This window comes from Entelurus aequoreus, linkage group LG02 (genome assembly GCF_033978785.1).
Source record: "Entelurus aequoreus isolate RoL-2023_Sb linkage group LG02, RoL_Eaeq_v1.1, whole genome shotgun sequence".
Lineage (NCBI taxonomy): Eukaryota > Metazoa > Chordata > Actinopteri > Syngnathiformes > Syngnathidae > Entelurus > Entelurus aequoreus.
Window position 1 is genome coordinate 57,951,527 of NC_084732.1, and position 21,237 is coordinate 57,972,763.

Sequence of the window (21,237 nt, forward strand, 5' to 3'; positions counted from 1 at the left end):
CTCCTGCCTACACACACATGCAGGAAACCTTGTAAAAGACTTGATTCAGTGTGTGATGCAAAGTAGGTGTGAGGCCAGGCCCAGCTAAGTGTGCCATGCTTTCCTTTGGAGTTGGCTGACAGGAAAAGCGCAGTGATTTTAGGGGCTGAGCCTTTCTCAGACAAACTGCTCTACTCTCCAGACTCTAAAGGCTGAGGGGGAGGAGGTCTTCTTCAGATGAATAACACTGAATAAGCCTGTCTTTGATCCGTTCTTACACATTCTTGGAGTAAATTCATCCTTTGCCTGGTCTTTTGGTCTTTCTACCTTTGGTAGAAGCAGTGGCAGCTGACTGAGGGAAAATGATCGACTACGGTAAGTTTCATTTTGTTCCTTCAAGCTGACCTGATTTTCTCACAGAAAATATACTGCATGGGATTTTTATGGTGGAGTAAATGTGGCATGCATGTATGTTGTGTGGTATGAAAACAAATGTACACCATTGGAGGTAATCTATAACACATTGGACGCTCATGTTTGAAACGCTAATAGTTTGTTGATTTGGAGTCGGAAATAGTAGAAGGAGAAGTTCACATGTGTTACCTTCCTGGTCGCACCTGGGTTGACCGAATGAGGGTGCAAGAATGCTAAAGGCATCGAGCTACAACTTGAAACAGTCAACGCAACGTCTGCCACAAACTCTTAAGAGGAACTGCACTTTTTTGGAAGTGTGTCTATTGTTCACAATCCTTATGTGAGAACAGCACACTTTGATTGATTGATTGATTCAAACTTTTATTAGTAGATTGCACAGTACAGTACATATTCCGTACAATTGACCACTAAATGGTAACATCCGAATAAGTTTTTCAACTTGTTTAAGTCGGGTTCTGTTAAGATTGTATATATCTGCGCTCTTACTCTGTGTGTCTTTGTTGTAGAGGTTGGATGTTGTAGCGCATGTTCTCCACTTGGTGCGCTCTGGTGCTGTGTAGTGTCTAACACCGCAGCAGTTGTGTGTTCAACAGTAGAAGAAAATAAAGTATCCTCGGAGAGAGGACGTTGATGATCGAACTCGAAGAAAGTGTCGTTCATGTGCACGCATAAATGAACTCCATTAAGCTCAAACACCTTAACAGGTTATGGGCCCAGGAACCCCAGTGATTCCAGCCACCTCAAGCAAACAAGGCAAGGTACCGTTGAGTCGACGCACGGACAGAGAAGCCAAGAAAGTTTGCAGGTGTGGACTTGAGCTAACAGAGGAGAACTGCTTGACCAAAGATAAAGGTAATGCAAACGTGAAGTATTACACGGAGCATACAGTAGCGTGTACCCTCGAAGAAGAAGTAACCGCACAGTATTACACGGAGCATAAAAGGGACTTTAGCCAAAGTAGCGCGTACTCTCGAAGAAGAAGTAACCGCGGTAAAGTTTGAGCTAATTAGCATAGCACAGTGCTAAAGTGCGGAGATTAAAGATGGCGGTTCGTACTACTGGAGCAGTATCCCCGCAGCTGTTCTTTGATGGATCCGAAAGCAAGTATGACCTTTGGGAAGCAAGGTTTTTGGGACACTTACATATTTTAAAGTTGAGAGACACTGTTCTAAATGAACCAGTAGGAGAAGAGCAAGCAGCAGCGGACAGAATAAAGAATCCAGACTGCTATGCAGAGCTCATAAGGTTGATCGATGATAAAAGCTTGTCTTTAATAAGACATGATGCTACATACGATGGCAGGAAAGCACTGAAAATACTGAGGGACCACTACTCAGGAAAAAGCAAGCCACGAATAATCAACCTGTACACGTCCTTGACAAAACTACGGAAAGCAGACAGAGAGTCAACTACGGACTACGTCATCAGAGCAGAAAACCTGATTACAGCACTTCAAGATGCCGGTGAGACTCTCAGTGATAGTCTGATCATAGCCATAATTCTTGGAGGCCTACCTGACTCTTACAAGCCATTGGCTGTACATGTAACACAAAACGAAGACAATGTGACATTTGCAGATTTCAAAAGAAGATTACGTATTTACGAAGAGTCAGAGAAAATTAGTACTGCTGAGCCAACAGACAATGTGATGAAAACGTTCACAAGACAGGATAGAAATATCCAGAAGAAGTACACCAGCAGCACTCAAAGTAGAAGTGAAGATGGAGATCTGACATGTTTCAAATGTGGATTAAAAGGACACAGAGCAAGAAATTGTATCCGAAAACTGTGGTGCAACTTTTGTAAGAGCCACACACACCTAGAAACCATATGCAAAAAGAAAGATAAACGAGACAACGTCAGAAAGGTTACTGATGAACAATCCGGTGATTACCTCTTCAAAGCAGCACAAGAAGAAAGTGAGTCAGCACCCAAAATAAAGATGAAAGGCATTATGGTGGATGCAGGAGCGACATCCCACATTGTAAATGATGTAAATAACTTTACAAGCTTTGACAACACTTTTCAACCAGAGACTCATTCAGTGGAACTAGCTGATGGGACAAGATGCAGTGGAATGGCCCAAGGAAGAGGAACAGCGACGATACACCTAGTGGACAGCGATGGACGACAGCACAGGGCACAACTACGAAATGCTCTGTACATGCCGTCATATCCCCACAACATCTTTTCAGTGGCGAGAGCAGCCGACGGAGGAGCAACCATAACTTTCAAGAAAGGAAAGAGCCACATGATCACTAAAGATGGTAACAGATTTAAAATAAACGAACATGAGAAGTTATATTATCTACCAACTGTTGATGCAAATGAAGATCAGTGTAAAGTTTGTCATGACGTACAAACATGGCACGAGATTCTAGGGCACTGCAATTATGACGATGTAATCAAACTCTAAACTGTGGTCAAAGGTATGGTAATTAAGGGAAATGTTGTTAAGCCAGATCAGATGTGTGAAATATGTACAAAAGGCAAGTTTACCCAAACGAGAAATAGGGAGCTAGATGCTAAAGCAAATAAACCCCTGGAGTTAATCCATACAGACCTAGCAGGCCCAATGAAAACTGAGAGCATAGAAGGACACAAATACGCACAATGTTTCACAGATGACTATTCAGGTGCTGTATTAGTATATTTCCTTAAGTCAAAAAGTGATGCAGTTGCTGCAACAGAAAAGTTCTTAGCAGATATAGCACCCTATGAAGATGTGAAGTGTATACGTTCAGACAACGGCACTGAGTTTACAAACAGAGAGTTCCAAATGTTACTAACAAAGAACAAAATAAGACATGAGACGTCAGCGCCTTATTCGCCACACCAAAATGGCACAGCAGAGAGAGGATGGCGAACACTGTTTGACATGGCTAGATGCTTACTGATAGAAAGCAAACTACCAAACTATTTGTGGAACTATGCCATTCAAACAGCAGCTCATGTTAGAAACAGGTGTTACAATAGACGGACAAAGAAAACAGCATATGAGTTACTTACAGGAAAAGTACCAAATGTGTCACAAATGCAAAAGTTTGGGTCTACATGTTTTGGTTACAAACAAGGAAAAGGAAAACTAGACTCCAAAAGTGAGCAGGGCATTTTCATAGGCTATGATAAATACAGCCCAGCCTTCCTTGTATATTATCCAGAAATGGAAAAGGTCCAAAAGATCAGATTGGTGAGATTCGCAACCAAAACAAGTGTAGAAAGAGAGACACAAACTTTAGAGCCATACGCAGGACATGACATTGGAAACAGAGACAATGCAGTCTGTGACAGTGACCAGAAGGATGAGGACAGAGTTCAACCTGAAAACAAAACTGAGGATTTAAATGAGCAGGAAGATGTGGAACAGTCAGCGGCAAATGCCGAAACAGAAATCAGAAAGAATCCATTCAGGATAAAACAAAAGCCAGTTTATCTACAAGATTTTGAGACTGATGATTCATTGGACAGATTACAAACATGTGTTGATTTCTGTTATCGAGCAGTTTGTGACATTCCAGAAACTTATCAGGAAGCCGTGTTATCATCCAAGTCAATGCACTGGAAAAACGCCATGGATGAGGAGATGAACTCACTAGTGGAAAATGACACATCCTAGTTGACTGACTTACCACCAGGTAAGCGAGCTTTAAAAGCGAAGTGGGTTTATGCACTCAAAACAGACACAGATGGATCTAATAAATATAAGGCGAGATTTGTTGCTAAAGGATACGACCAGAAAGCAGGAACTGATTACGAAGAGACGTTTTCACCGACAGCTGACATGTCAAGTGTAAGGATTCTCATCCAGAAGGCGGCAAAGGAGGACCTAATCTTACATCAGATGGACGTGAAGACCGCATATCTGCACGCACCCATCGACTGTGAAATCTATTTAGAACAACCACAAGGATACGAGAAAAACTCTAACACTGGTGAAAAACTGGTATGTAAACTGAACAAATCATTGTATGGACTCAAACAGTCGGGCAGAAACTGGAATACAGTGTTACACACCCATTTATGTGAAAATGACTTTGTGCAAAATGATGCAGATCATTGTGTGTATACAAGAGACAAATATGGTCAAAAGGTAATACTTATTATTTGAGTAGATGACCTTATTTTAGCTGCTTCAAGTGAAAAATCAATGCAGGATGTAAAAAGAATGTTAACTCAGAGATTCAAAATGAAGGATTTGGGAATCCTAAAACATTTCTTAGGAATAGACTTTGAACAAACAAATGGACTAGTCAAAATGTCACAAGAGAGATATATGAAAAAGGTTTTACAAAGTTTTGATATGGAACATTGTAAACCAAGAGAAACTCCTTGTGAACCAAAACTTGATTATGCAGAAAATGCTGAAAAGTTGAAACAACCAAGACAGTACAGAGAAGCAGTGGGAAGTTTAATTTACTTATCCACATGCACTCGACCTGACATAAGCTTTGTTGTGAGTAAACTATCTCAACACTTTAATTAACCTACTATGGAACATTGGAATACAGTGAAACAAATACCACTTCATAAGAGACATTGTTGCTACTGGTAGGGTATTACTGGAATATTGCCCTACAGAACAAATGGTTGCTGATATCCTGACAAAACCAGCTACTAAACATAAGTTGAAAAGTTTTTCACAGAATATGTTTGGCATTTTGGGATAAAGACTAAAAGGAGGAATCCTAACAAAACAGGATGATGGAAAATGTTCTTAAAATATTGTTTACAAATTGGTTTAACACAGTGAGCTAATAGCGAGTGGGGGTGTTAAGATTGTATATATCTGCGCTCTTACTCTGTGTGTCTTTGTTGTAGAGGTTGGATGTTGTAGCGCAAGTTCTCCACTTGGGGCGCTCTGGTGCTGTGTAGTGTCTAACACCGCAGCAGTTGTGTGTTCAACAGTAGAAGAAAATAAAGTATCCTCGGAAAGAGGACGTTGATGATCGAACTCGAAGAAAGTGTCGTTCATGTGCACGCATAAATGAACTCCATTAAGCTCAAACACCTTAACAGGTTCCACGTAAATCAATTAATGGTACAAATATATACTATCAGCATAATACAGTCATCACACAATTTAATCATCAGATTATATATACATTGACTTATTTACATTATTTACAATCAGGGGAGGGGATGTGGAGGGGGGGGGGTTTGGACGGGGGGTTAGGTTTGGTTGATATCAGCACTTCAGTCATCAACAATTGCATCATCAGAGAATTGGACATTGAAACAGTGTAGGTCTGACTTGGTAGGATATGTACAGCGAGCAGTGACCATAGTGAGTTCAGAAAGCATAAGAACAAGTATATACATTTGATTATTTACATTTGATTATCTACAATCCGGGGAGGTGGGATGTGGAGGGGGGAGGGTGTTAGTCAAGGGTTGAAGTTGCCTGGAGGTGTTGTTTTAGTGCGGTTTTGAAGGAGGATAGAGATGCACTTTCTTTTACACCTGTTGGGAGTGCATTCCATATTGACGTGGCATAGTAGGAGATTAAAAGAGATGAACTACTTTGCCTCCAATGGTGAAGGCGAGGTGTGCATCAAGGGTACCAAAGTGCATTCCATATTGATGTGGCATAGTAGGAGATTAAAAGAGATGAACTACTTTGCCTCCAATGGCGAAGGCGAGGTGTGCATCAAGGGTACCAATTTTTAGATCGGAATCTGGGTTTAACGTGGTTTGTGGAGCTCCCCCTGGTGTTGTGGTTATGGCGGTCATTTACGTTATGGAAGTAGTTTGACATGTACTTCGGTATCAGGGAGGTGTAGCAGATTTTATAGACTAGGCTCAGTGCAAGTTGTTTTACTCTGTCCTCCACCCTGAGCCAGCCCACTTTGGAGAAGTGGGTAGGAGTGAGGTGTGATCTGGGGTGGAGGTCTAAAAGTAACCTAACTAGCTTGTTCTGGGATGTTTGGAGTCTAGATTTGTGGGTTTTGGAGATGCTAGGGTACCAGAAGGTGCAAGCGTAATCGAAAAAGGGTTGAACGAGAGTTCCCGATAGAATCTTCATGGTGCTTTTGTTGACCAGAGAGGAGGTTCTGTAGAGAAATCTCGTTCGTTGGTTGACCTTTTTGATTACCTTGGTTGCCATTTTATCACAGGAAAGATTAGCCTCTAGAATGGAACCTAGGTAGGTGACATCATCTTTCCTTGTGATAACAATGTCACCCACTTTTATAGTGAAGTCACTGACTTTCTTAAGGTTTATTTGGGACCCAAATAGGATGGATTCCGTTTTACCTAAGTGTATGGATAGTTTATTGTCAGCGAGCCAGGTGCAAATACTACGGAGTTCAGCACTGAGGATTTTTTCCACCTGTTACACATGTGTTTTTGTTGTTTGTCTTTTTAATGCATTTCCACTCGTAAAAAAAAGCTAGCAAATGTCAGCTAACAATGGAGGTAATGGGAGTCATAACGTCATTGCATCTTCTGCGCCCATAAAGCGCTCTAAATATATCACAAAACCTTCATTAAGGTTTTATATACATGCTGTAAGTGTATATGTAAAGTAGTAACAGGCACATTCATAGCGACATGTAATGTTTACGTATTTTGGTCATTTTATGCATACTTCTCCATATTAATTTCACAGACGCGTCACAACTTTCTCTACTTCCTTCAACAACAACAACAACAACTGCTACTATATGGAGTGCCGAATATAAACGTTCAGTCAGAATTTTCTAGGAGATATATTTCTCAGATTTAATTCTATGAAGTAAAATTACTGCCAAAACTCCACAAACTCAAAAAATGTTTCACAAACTAAAAAAAAAAATCGTTTCACAAACTCAAAAAAGTGTTTCACAAACTCAAAAAATGGTTTCACAAACTCCAAATTTTTTTTCACATATTCAAAAATATTTCACAAGCTCAAAAATAATGTTTCACAAAGACACGAAAGGATTCACAAGTGGAAAAAAACAATTGTTATCAAGTAAATACTTAGGCACATTTTTTCCCACTTTTTGTTCGACGTGCAGAAATGTGTTTCTCACGCGCAGAAACCGTAGTTCGCACTATTCAACGACAGAAAAGTGGTGGTGCTGAGTCAATTTAAGGCCGACGGAGCTAGTGATTTGCGACACTGTCGTCAATAAGAAATAACTAAAGGAGAAGAAGAAGAAGAAGAAGTAGAAGAAGAAGAAGAAGAAGAAGAAGAGACACTTAATGGAACCCCCCCCATCTAGGGAACACTCACAGTTGCGCTGACAATGTGAGAGTGGACACATGATCCAAAATGGCTGATGAAGTGTATGTAAGTACTGTATGTTAAATTTTGCTAATCCAAACTTTGACAAAATATTGTTTATAAACAGCTTATGGTTGTTATTATTTCGGTTTTTGAATGTATTGAATTGTTCGGTTGTTTAAAGCAATACACTAAAATGTGTTTGTGCGTTTTCATTAAGTGAGAATTACAAATTTGTACCGGTCATTGCTTATTTATATAGCAACTAAATTTAAGACATTTAATAATGTGTGATTAATAAACGAGTTGTTTATTTACTATTAAACTTTAATTGTGATTTAACAATGTAATTATACTGCAAGAAAGGACTCAAGGCTCAGATGATTTTATGATGTGGTTTTAATTTGGCTGTGTCTTTATCTGACATGAAATAATGTGGAAATGTTTATTTCTGCCAGAATTACGTTTTGTTGTCTATCGTGTTTGGCTCAAGACAAACTTTAAAACATTTTTTTTCTAAAGTGTTACAATTCAACTTATATATTTAAACTGCATATAAGTAGGCTGTGGAGGCTTAATGTTTGGCATTTATTTTTGTATTAGACATGTATAAATGCATTTGCATTCATAACATTAAGAAAAATATGTAACCAAGGTAAATCCTAAATGACAAGGAGTCTTTGTTTTAATGTGGTTTGTGTTGTGTCTTAGAAAGGATGTCCGTGTTGTTAACCTCCCTAGTTGTGGAAACCTGCACTTTAAAATATTTTGATCAACAAATTATTTGTTTCAATAATATTTTTAATATGTTCATCTTGATTGTGTAGGTTGACAACTCAGTTCATTGTTGCTTGTTTGAGGAGTTCAATATTTTCAAAATGCCAAATTTGCAAATTTTTCCCCTTATAGAACAAGACGAGGTTTTGTGACGGACAAACCCCACAAGTGACAAAAATAGATGTGGACTCCTTCCAGTGTCCACAGGTTTGTTGGGCTCAAAGCTCAGAGGCCCCTTGTGAAATATGGAGGTGAGTACATCTACATGATCATGTTTTCTAATCAATAGTTACATTTTGATTGTTTTTTTTAAAGTAGTAATACCTCCCATGTTATGAAATTACTTATTTCTCTACTTGAGGATGTTTTGGATTTCACTTACTTACGTCTGTGAAGCATAGTTGTAATTAACCACTTCAGAAGTGATGGGTTGGGTGTTACTCGTTGAGTCGGCTGGGTGTCAACTCACAAGATAGAACAACAGGCAGCTCTCCTGTCATCATCAACATCTTTATTGATTTACCTAAAACACATCCCTTACTGTTCAGCTAACAGATAAGCGGAAGTTGCAAACCTTCAAACTAAAGTACAGTAACAATTACGCCATAACGTTTCACTTATACTGCACATATACAGTACAGGCTAAACGTTGGGACACACCTTTTCATTTCAATGCGTTTTCTTTATTTTCATGACTATTTACATTGTAGAATGTCTCTGAAGGCATCAAAACTATGACACCTGTGAAGTGAAAACCATCTCAGTGACTACCTCTTGAAGCTCATCGAGAGAATGCCAGGCGTGTGCAAAAAAAGTAATCAGAGCAAAGGGTGGCTATTTTGAAGAATCTACAATATAAAACATGTTTTCAGTTATTTCACCTTTTTTTATTAAGTACATAACTCCACATGTGTTCATTCATAGTTTTGATGCCTTCAGTGACAATCTACAAAGTAAATAGTCAATGCTCCTCTAAGCATTGAATGAGAAGGTGTGTTCAAACTTTTGGCCTGTACTGTATATTCCTTGGAATGAAGTTAAATCACATTTCTTCATATTATACCACACATCACAATAAAAAAATATCAATAATGCTTTTTGTAGCAAATGACGCTTACACTGTCATTTCTTAACTACTATATAAACCTTTTTTTACCCACACTTCAAATCAAGGGTGCCCATTATCTCGATCGCGAGCTACCTGTTGATCTTGGAGTGGTTGTGAGTCGATTGTAGTCCGATGTTGTAGTCCAGTGGTTCTCAACATTTTCACCAAGTACCACCTCAGAAAACACTTGGCTCTCCAAGAACCATCGTAATGACCAACATTGAAATACAGTAGCATGGTAGGCCTACATATTTATTCAAAACAAGGCAGAGGTTTTATTTAACAAGCATATGTAATATTTTGGCCACTGTAACATTACACACATGACATACGTTAACTTGTATGTACTTTTTATTTTTTATATAATAGTAAAAGTGTGTTTTTATCTTTTAATGCAGTGGTTCTCAAACTTTTTTTGTCATCCCCCACTTTGGACAAGGGGGAGTTTTCAAGCCCCACCTGCCCCCATCGCCCCACCTGCCCCCATCGCCCCACCTGCCCCCATCACCCCAACAAAACGCTAATGCCAAGCTTAACATTTTCAAATTTATTGAACATCAAGTTGATGTTATAACATCAAGTTTTATACATTCAAACTCAATAACATAAAATAACATCAAGTTCAATAATAAATAAAATAACTGTGCAGCTGTGGTATAACTTGCATCAAGTTCAATATCAAATAAAATAACTTGCATCAAGTTCAATAATAAATAACACAAAAGTGTTATAGCTTGCATCAAGTTTAATAATAAATCAAAAAAAGTGTTATAACTTGCATCAAGTTCTATAATAAATCAAAAAAAGTGTTATAACTTGCATCAAGTTTAATAATAAATCAAAAAAAGTGTTATAACTTGCATCAAGTTCAATAATAAATAAAAAAAAAGTGTTATAACTTGCATCAAGTTCAATAATAAATCAAATAAAAGTGTTATAACTTGCATCAAGTTCAATAATAAATCAAATAACTTGCATCAAGTTCAATAATAAATAAAACAAAAGTGTTATAACTTGCATCAAGTTCAATAATAAATCAAAAAAAGTGTTATAACTTGCATCAAGTTCAATAATAAATCAAAAAAAGTGTTATAACTTGCATCAAGTTCAATAATAAATCAAATAACTTGCATCAAGTTCAATAATAAATCAAATAACTTGCATCAAGTTCAATGATAAATAAAAATAAAAGTGCCACTTTGCAATCTTTGCAAAAAAAAAAGGAGGAGCTAATGCATTTGGCAAGACAGGGCAAGTGAACATGAGTTTTACAGTACTCCAGCATTAGTGGCTGCAATGAGCCTGTTTTGCACTGCACAGCTTTTCAAATCGGGGTTGCAGGCTTGACACTGCCACTGTTAAAACCTCATTGAGTTCGGGGCTGAGCTGCCTTGACGCGAGTGCTTCCTGGTGAATGACAGTGTGTCCAATGCGCATTTGGCACAACCCTCTTTATTAGAGCCTGCAGCCCGTTTCTTGACTTTGCCATGGTCTGTGCGCCATCAGAGCAAAAGCCCACACAGTTTTCCCATTTAAGGTCGTGTTCTTTGAGGAAACTGTCCATTATCTTGAACAGCTCATCAGCAGTGGCTCTATTTTTTATGTATTTGCAAAACAGCAAATCCTCGCACAGTGACTCGCCATTCACAAAGCTTCCCCTTAGCCCCGCCCCCATTAGTTACTGTTTCTATGTCTGTCAAACTTTCGCTCCTACCTAGAAATGTAAAGCCTACAGGAAAAATAAGTAATTTACATTTATTTATATAGCGGATTTCACAGACAGAAGCACAAAGTGATTTACAGTGTGTATAGAAAATGAAAGCATAGTAAAAAAAAAAATCTAAGAATATAATTAAAAAAATAAATAAAAAATTAAAGTGAAATTTCCTCCCGTTCCTCGCATCAATCTGGCGCCCTAGGCAAGATTTTAGGTGGCGCCCCCCCACATCGGCAGTGAAGTGTATATACTCACAAGAAACCGAATAGCTTTGTCTTTGACCTTTTTTTTTACTTAAAGAAAGCTAATTAACAATCAGAATAGTTAACAAGATTAAAAAAAATATGAATAAATAAATGAATACAACAAATAAAAAATTAATATCTAACAATTTATTGTCATCATTACAGTGAAATGCTGAATAGCAGAATGTAAAGTAACAGTATAATATATTATATGAGGGACGGCGTGGCGAAGTTGGTAGAGTGGCCGTGCCAGCAATCGGAGGGTTGCTGGTTACTGGGGTTCAATCCCCACCTTCCACCATCCTAGTCATGTCCGTTGTGTCCTTGGGCAAGACACTTCACCCTTGCTCCTGATGGCTGCTGGTTAGCGCCTTGTATGGCAGCTCCCGCCATCAGTGTGTGAATGGGTGAATGTGGAAATACTGTCAAAGCGCTTTGAGTACCTTGAAGGTAGAAAAGCGCTATATAAGTATAACCCATTTATCATTTATTTATATTATTTATGTTATGATTATCTTTAACCGAATCACAGCAGTGCTCAAATTAAAAAACAGCATTCCCTCTCATGTGATATTGCTTAATTAACATTAATGATGTGCACTTTAACAACTAGGCTTACAACTATACCTAATATATAAAGGGGTGGAAAAGTGACTATTACCTGCAGGGCAAACATTAGCTAACCAGAAGGCAATAATAATGTAAACAAAAAACACCTGCTTAAAAGATCTAATACAAATGTCCCTGAGGAATGAAGGTGGGACCGTGGGAGTACTGTAATTACCTGACGTTACATTATTATTTTCCATAACAATTTAGCCCCCTCCACAATAGTAATCCGACGTTAAAACAGAACTAGCTATTTATTGATTAGCAATTGCCGAATCATGTAACATTAGCTTAATGCTAAAAAGCCAGGTTACTATCACCAGTGTTGGGTTAGTTACTGAAAACCAGTAACTAGTTACAGTTACTAGTTACTTCATTTTAAAAGTAACTCAGTTACTTACACCAAAAAGTAATGCGTTACTGTGAAAAGTAACTATTTAGTTACTTCTTTTTTTCTTCTTTTTTTTTTAAAGCTTCCATTAATGCCCTTTTAGCCTTCATTTCAGTACTGTTATTGCACTGGAGAATAATACAATGTGTTGATCAACTTGACATGCATTTGCATCACTCAACTCTGCTAAGCAATGTGCTCTACATACAACACACAAACAATGTGCTCTACATACAACACACAAACAATGTGCTCTACATACAACACACAAAGACAAAGATATGTTTCTAAGGGCCAATTTGTTTTTGGCCAGAACAAATTGACAAAACTATTTTAAATAGCTGCAACATAACATACATAAGTAACAAACAGCATAATAACAGCATAGCTGAAAAGCAAGAAAGGCACACACTACATACACAAAGCCTAACCATGCATTTTTTCCTCAAGGAATTCTGACACAAAATCATGTCTGAAGCTCACACTCAACACTCTACACATTTCCCCAGTTTTAGTTTAGAGATAAGGACAGATTGGCCTGGCCCTCTAGCATCCCTCTTTATGTTTGTGAACTTTATAGTCTATACATTTAGAGTGATGTGATAATCAAACACTCTAGAAGTCTAGAATGAAAGAGTATATAAGAGAATTGACAGCAACGTTCCCTCTAAGGTGCGCGCCTGTGCAATTGCGCACTGCTCAAGCGTCCTCTGCGCACGGCAAATCTATGCCACGCACAAAATCAAATAAAAAAATAAGTGCATAACAATTTTCGACACACGGACACGACAGAGAAAACAGTTTTCGTCATCATTGTTCAAATATTGTAACGTCTGTCGAGATGCTTTCAGGACATGAATTCCATCCATCACTTTACTGAGCAAAACTCTTTATTGTCGGCCATAAACACATCACCAAAACATTAGTAAAAAAATGATATCCAGCAAAAGTGGTCATTTTCTGCAGTACAAACCAGACCAAAAGCAACTTTGTTATATCTACAGCAGCCGCTGGCTCTTTCTCACTTGCGCCAACACATGCACATATGGCACTTAGCCAGTGATGCGTTTACAGCCACACAAAAAGTGGGACAACTCCAACACCACACATAAAGTGTCATTCCAGGTCGTTACACTATGATTTACCAATCAAATGTGTGCTTATTCTAGTGTCATTTATTAGGAATCTTCATTTATAAATATTAATCATTAAATGCTGTTAGTATAATAAATAAATACTAATAAAAATATATGTTTTACAAGCAGGAAGTTGCAGGAATGTACACATGATCCCCTGCTTACATCTCATTGTGCAACATGTGAATGTTTTAATGGGAACTAAATGCAATGTCTGAAAGGGGTGCACATTATTTCCAAAGCAGGACCTCCACCCAGACAAACAATACAAGTACACAGTTCATGAAAAACAATATTTGTTGTTATTGTCATTGTAAGTGGGCCTAAACACTTCTATTACAAATGGAAATGACTGCTGTAATTTGATTATAATAATAAGAGAATGTTGTCTGTCTATCTGTGTTGGCCCTGCGATGAGGTGGGGACTTGTCCAGGATGTACCCCACCTTCCGCCTAAATGCAGCTGAGATAGGCTCCAGCGACCCCGAAAGGGACAAGCGGTGAAAAAATGGATGGATGGATGGAGATTAAAGTTGTTATTTAGTCAGGTTTGGGACAGGTGTGCTGCTGGTGTAGCCACAGTGTGCACGTCTGATGTTGCTCACATGGGCTCCACTCAATGCTCAGGGACTTTTTGCATTTGCTCACACATGAACAATTAGAGGGAACATTGATTGACAGAGTGTGTACCTTCAGTGCTGAATGATGAGCAGAGGCAGAGTTAATCCTTAAGTGGTGGTGGTGGAGGGAAAGTAGCATTGGAGTCTCTGTCTCTCTTTACTAGCTTCGTCGAAGCATGTTGCTTATGTAGCTTGTTTCAGCACATTTGAATTGCTGTTTTGGGTAGTAGATGGGATCTTTGATCCAAAGCACAATTTACATTTAACTAAAATGTTATTTTCTTTGTGCTCGACAAAAGGAAAGTAGTGAAAATATCTCCATGTAACAAACTCGACTGCAGCTCCGCCATGATCAGACACGCCCCCCCCCCCCCCCCCCCCACACACACACACACACACACAAAGAGCGTACGTCTCTCTGGGTGGGGGGGCGTAATTTTGTAACAAATAATATTTCTATTAAATAGGCTTTACTTTGCATTTTAATTAACGTGGGATTATTTTTTGTATTTAAAAATAATAGTACCAACTTTTTTTTTTTTTTTCTCCAACATTTGTGGCACTGGCGTGGCGCCCCCTGATGGACGGCGCCCTTAGCATTTGCCTATACGGCCTATGCCACGGGCCGGCCCTGCTCACGCCCCACCTGTCATGTCTCTATTCCCCACCAGTGGGGCGCGCCCCACACTTTGAGAAACGATGTTTTAATGACACAGGCAACAGTCCAAGCCCGGCTGTACACTGTGTTCCCATTGAAAAGGACAAGGAATTATACTAACCAGGATAACAGTATGTATGACTGGAGGTAAGTTGCTTTATAACCTCAGAAAATATAAATGATTATGTAATGAACATGTGTTTTATTTCCTTTTTGAAACAGTGAGAGACAACCGCTTGCTCACTATCTCACCAAGAACCTAAGTAAAGAAGACCAAGGAAGACTAAAACAATTTGAGCACATTTTTCAAACTGCTCTGCAGTCTGAGGAGTTTTTAAATACAAACGTAGGATTTGTGTCATGATCCGTTGCCCGGGTCATGTTATGTTGAATTTGGTATATCCTTAGTTGTTGTTTATTTCTGTTTCACTACCCTCGTATGTTTTCTTAGTTGCCATGGCTGCTGATTTTCGCCACCTGCATCTGATTAGTTGTCGGGATGCTCACCTGCTCCCGGCCACTAATCAGAGAGCTATTTATTCCTGCCTTGCGCCACACTGTCTGGCAGTTTCACTCCCTTAATGCGACAGCTTGCGTTTTGGTTGCTCCTACTTGTTACTAGCCTTTAATTGTTCCAGGGTTAAGCTTTGCCGAAGTTTCCCGTGGCATCGGCACTTGCCCCTTTTTTTGTATGTTTTCCCTAGCTTATTGATAATACATTGATAAAATACATTTCCTGCCGTCCTTTCTGCATCTTGGAGACATGACCACCGCAACCATGCGGCCAAAACGTAACAGGAGACTGCCAGCACAAAAATTATTTGCAAAAAGCAACGCCCAGGACTTCACTTCACTTCACTTCTTGGAGGAAATGAGGCATGGACCTGGCGGGTGTTGAAAGCAATGGAGGCAGAGAGCCTTTGTCATTCTCCAGAGGAGAACGAGACGCTGATGTGGGGTCCCGTTGGTACACTGATCCCGATCAACACCGTTTGTCCCGGGGACCACAACACATCGCAATCACTTGCGAGTCGACAGAAGCATAAGCCTTCCTCAGCGGCTTCGACTCGCCAGCCAGACGCGTAGACTCCACCAGTTTCTTCCACGGATCGAAGTATAGTACAGACAGCCTCTGCCCCCTTGCCGCCGCAATTTGGTAACCGCATTCATCATGTTCCCAAGCTTTCCATGTTGTGGGCTGTTAGCCAGGACCCGAAACCGTCACAGCGTAATGACGTTACGCCACAGGTGCGCTTTAATGACCTCACGAGTCATTCAGTCACTTTTCCTCAACCTTTTCTGCCAGGCAGCCTTCACTTGAGGACATTAAGTCAAAAGCTGCTGACAATTGGGACATTTTTCATGAGGCTAATGCAGCTAGCCTGTTCATGCCTCCCCATAGGCAAGCTCTGACACCTGCTCAAGCCGAGCTTGCCCAAGCAGCCTCGACGCCTGCCCGGCCGCGTACTGCTCCAGCACTGTAATCTACCGGCGACTCTCTAGAGAAGTACAGTGCGGCGTCGTTGGATGAGTGGTACCGGAAGGTGTTGATTGAGCTGGAAATGAAGGATCAGCTTCGTGTGACGATGCCCGCTCTAGCCAACCTTGCTCCAGCTTCGGCACTCGTTCCAGCTCTGCTGTCAGCTCCAGCCTCGCCTCCAGCTCTAGACACCCTTGACAGTCTAGCCGCCTGCTGCTCCAGCTCTAGACACGCCAAAAGCGTCACCAGCGGGTCTTTCCACAATGCCACCATCATCGTATTCAGCTCAGCAAGCGGGTCTTCCCACAACACCGCTTCCTGCCTTGTCCCTGGCTCTGCAGTCAGATAGATGTTCAACACGGCGGTATGCTTGCCTGGCGCAAGAGCATCCGTCAGGCGCTCATGCCCTGCCTCCTCGATGGCCACGAATGCGGCCAGCCCATGAACGCTCTCAGCGCCGTCAGCAGCCATTCCCAGGACTTGGGCGTGGACCATAATGGCTGCTGAGAGGATATTCTTGCCACGTCAACCCCCTCGTTGGCTATGTATGTGGCCAATTCATGGACGCCCTCCGCACCATCAGCAGCGATGCCCAGGACTTGGGCGTAAGACTCATCTGCTGCTGAGGCTCTGGCGCCGCTCACATCTGCCTCCTCATTGCCCACAAATATGGCCGTTCCGTGGTCGCCCACCTCGCCAGCTGCGCCACCGTCAATTGACTCATCATCGGTGGCTTCTGGGACACTTAGCTTGGCAATCTGCCACCATGTCCTCCCTCCTTTTTAATGACTGTTATTAACTTCAAGATTAGGTTTACAGGTTTATGAAATGTTGACGCATGATTCTAGTATCTTACCAACTTCATTCAAGAGTGGCCTCCAAACTAGAGAGGGCCCCAACACAACAGTTATTTGCAAACATTCAAACTGAGGTTAGAAACTATGATACTCAATCCTCCTCTTCATGACTCAAAACAATGTTTACAAATAAAGTAGTAATGGGAGATTGTAATGAACACATTACACCACATATCTTATGTCACGTTGGGGTTGTATCTTTATGCGGGGTCGTTCCTACCAGATGCAGAACGGACAACTCTGGACGAAAGCGTGAAGGTAGGAGATGATTTATTTCTCATAAATCATACACCGTAGATACAAGCAGACAAAAACAAGAATAAACAGAAAAGCGGGCCGATAGCATGGGAAGCTATGGCGAAGCTTAGCGCAGGAACAAGAATCACAGGAATAACCAACGTAACTTGTTGCGTGGCGCAAACAAAGAAGCCAGGACGAGTGTGGCGAAAGAGGTGAAAAAATAGCTCTCTGATTAGTGCTCAGTAGCAGGTGAATGTGCCGAACAATAATCAGAGGCAGGTAAAACCAATTAGTACCCATGGTAACCAAAACAAACCCAGAAGTGCACAAAACAGGAACTAAGAGAGTCCAAAACTAACAGAACATAACTAAACAAAACATGATCAGGCCACGGATCATGACATCTTGAAGGAAATTTGTGCCGAAGAACATTATATTCATACTCATGAAAACATTGTTATGATAATATTTGGTCAATAATTCACATGAAAAATAAATACTTCTGGACCTATAATTGACAGCCAAGGGGCTTCATGTTTCATAGAGCAGGGAAAAATTGACAATGGCAGGTAGTTGTAACTTTGAAATGTTTTGTGCACAGGTGCAAAGGTTGAATAAGCAAATGATTTTGGAAGGATTTGAGCCAGGATGTGAAATGTAAAACTTTCAGAGGGCATGAAGTAAAGTAAAGGTTAGTATTGCACACTGAAAGTAACAAATCAAATTAATGATTTAGCTCACTAGTGGGGTCAGTGTGGTGCAAAAAATATATAATTATAATTAAGTACCAATGATTGTCACACTAGGTGTGGCGAAATTATTCTCTGCATTTGACCCATCACCCTTGATCACCCTCTGGGAGGTGAGGGGAGCAGTGAGCAGCAGCAGTGGCTGTGCCCAGGAATCATTTTTGGTAATTTAACCCCCAATTCCAACCCTTGATGCTGAGTGCCAAGCAGGGAGGTAATGGGTCCCATTTTTATAGTCATGGTTTAGGTGTGATGACACCTTCAATAACATATGTGAGATTTGGGCCAGAGACTAAATTGTTATCAGGTGCAAAAACTGCATTAAAAGCCTTTAATAATCCAAAATATAAATTATTCTCATTTTGAAACAAATTATACTTCGATGTTCTTAAATATCAATATTATACTGTCTACTATTTAAATACATAATTTTAACAATTAGGCTATCCCAATCTATAGTTTATTCTAATTATTTTTGCTTAGTGATTACTAAAATAACAATTTATCTACGATCTACATACATGTTATTTTTTTTACTCCACCATTTGTGTGACGACTGGGTCGCATTGTGATGCGGGGTTGTTCTTCCAAGAATGCAGACGGGCTTCGGACAAGTAGGAAATTATTTATTTAAGAAGTAAATCATACGGGAACAAACAAAAACGTGCTCATAGCACGGAAGGCAAAAACAAAGGGGCTAGCGTGGGAGCTAGCAAGCAAATAGCCTAGCGTGGAAGCTAGCAGGAATACAAAATAGTCATCGTCTGTTGCAATAAAGCAAATTAGGAAGCCAGACCGAGTGAGGCCAGGGCATAGACTAAATAGCCCTCTGATTAGTGCCCGGACAACAGGTGAGCGTCTCGAACACTAACCAGAGGCAGCTGAGTGCAATCTGCCGTCATGGAAACTGAAACAAACAAACTCAAGAGGTGCTGAAAACACAAGTGACTTGAAAACGTAAACAGAATATGATCCGGGCAGCGGATCATAACAATTTGTTTGCATTAATTGATTCGATCACATTATTTACGATGAAAATCTAATTACTTCCGTTGTCGCCACCACTGTGGGCGTTCCATTAGAGAAATACTTGTCTTCTTCTTCTGATATTTCTTATGGACGGCAGTGTCGCAAATCACTAGCTTCGTCGGACCTAAATTGCACCACCTGTCGTTGGTGAGTGCGAACTACGGTTTCTGTGCATGAGAAACAAAACATTCTGAGCGTTGAAGAAAATGTGGAAAAAATGTGCCAAAAGTATTAACTTGAAGAAAATTATCTACTTGCGAATCTTTTGGTGTGTTTATAAAACATTTTTTTGAGTTTGTGAAACATTTTTGAGTTTGTGGAGTTTTGGCAGTAATATAACTCACTTTTCTCAGATTTAGTTAATTTCCATCACATTTAAGTTTAAATGGAATGTTGACTCTAAATATTATATCTTAAATGTTGAATGTAAACCTAAATCTTAAATATAAATCTATATTTTAAATCTAAACTTAAATGTTGAATCTAAAAAAAATAAAAATAAAAAATAAAAAATTAAATAAAATGTTGAATCTAAACCTAGATCAAAAATCTAAATTTAAATCTAAAGAAGAAGTAAACATGACCGATGCTCAATGATAAATAATGTCAATAAAGTTGAATATTTAAAAAAAACGCTTGCTCCAAACATGTGAGTGTGCAAGATGTGTTGCATAAAGACAATTAGACACTTAAACATTGATCGTTTGACAATGAATGGAATTGTTTCTAATTACACCGTGGCTTGAGTCTTCATAATTACATATATTTTTTTTTTGTATGTGTCTTTCATCATTTTGCTGGGCTGTTACTTCACTATTGTGTCACATATGAACATTACATTGCTGTAAACAAAGCGGTCACTGTCATATAAGTTTGCTGAGACGTACCCATCAATCAGACGGCGGTGCTATGTCGTGCTGCGGGGAGCAGGAAGATAGAAAATAAGCATACTAAAAGGCCCATATCGGCATGCGCTGGATCCGAACCTCTGACCAAATGATGACTTTACACTAGTGTTGTCCCGACACCAATATTTTGGTACCGGTACGAAAATTATTTCAGTTCTTTTTAGTATTTTTCTAAATAAAGGGGACCACAAGAAATTGCATTATTTGATTTATTATAACAAAAAAACTCACGGTACATTAAATATATGTTTCTTATTGCAAGTTTGTCCTTAAATAAAATAGTGAGCATACAAGACAACTTGTCATTTATTAAGTAAGCAAACAAAGGCTCCTAATTTAGCTGCTGACGTATGCAGTAACATATTGTGTCATTTATCATTCTAATATTTTGTCAAAATTATTAAGGACAAGTTGTAGACAATGAATGATTAATCTACTTGTTCATTTACTGTTAATATCTGCTTCAGCTAAATGTGTTGGTTTTCTGACATGGACTTGTTTCTTCAGCATTGTAAACATGTTTAAGTCAGGACTTTGGGAAGGCCATGCTAAAACCTTAATGCTAGCCTGATTTAGCCATTCCACATCAAAAGTGGTAAAGGAATGGCTAAATCAGGCTAGCACTAAGGTTTTAGAATGGCCTTCCCAAAGTCCTGTCTTAAACGTGTGGACAATGCTGAAGAAACAAGTCCATGTCAGAAAACCAACACATTTAGCTGAACTGCACCAATTTTATGAAGAGGAGTGGTCAAAAATTCAACGAGAAGCTTGCCAGAAGCTTGTGGATGGCTACCAAAAGGGCCTTATTGCAGCGAAACTTGCCAAGGGACATGTAACCAAATATTAACATTGATGTGTGTATACTTTTGACCCAGCAGATTTGGTCACATTTTCAGTAGACCCATAATAAATTAATAAAAGAACCAAACTTCATGAGTGTTTTTTGTGACCAACAAGTATGTGCTCCAATCACTCTATCACAAAAAATAAGAGTTGCAGAAATGATTGGAAACTCAAGACAGCCATGACATTGTGTTCTTTACAAGTGTATGTAAACTTTTGACCACAACACACTTTAGATACAATAAATAA

At 39.5% G+C, this 21,237-nt stretch overlaps 1 protein-coding gene across 1 annotated transcript in view; it reads left to right on the forward strand.

Moving 5' to 3' along the window:
• The first annotated feature begins 295 nt into the window (after positions 1–295).
• Positions 296–21,237, forward strand: part of il16 (interleukin 16) — a 120,722-nt gene continuing 99,780 nt past the window's right edge. Inside the window, exon 1 of the mRNA XM_062029980.1 lies at positions 296–354. Coding sequence (XP_061885964.1) covers positions 342–354 — 13 coding nt within the window. The 5' untranslated portion in view covers positions 296–341. The remainder of the gene's footprint in view (positions 355–21,237) is intronic.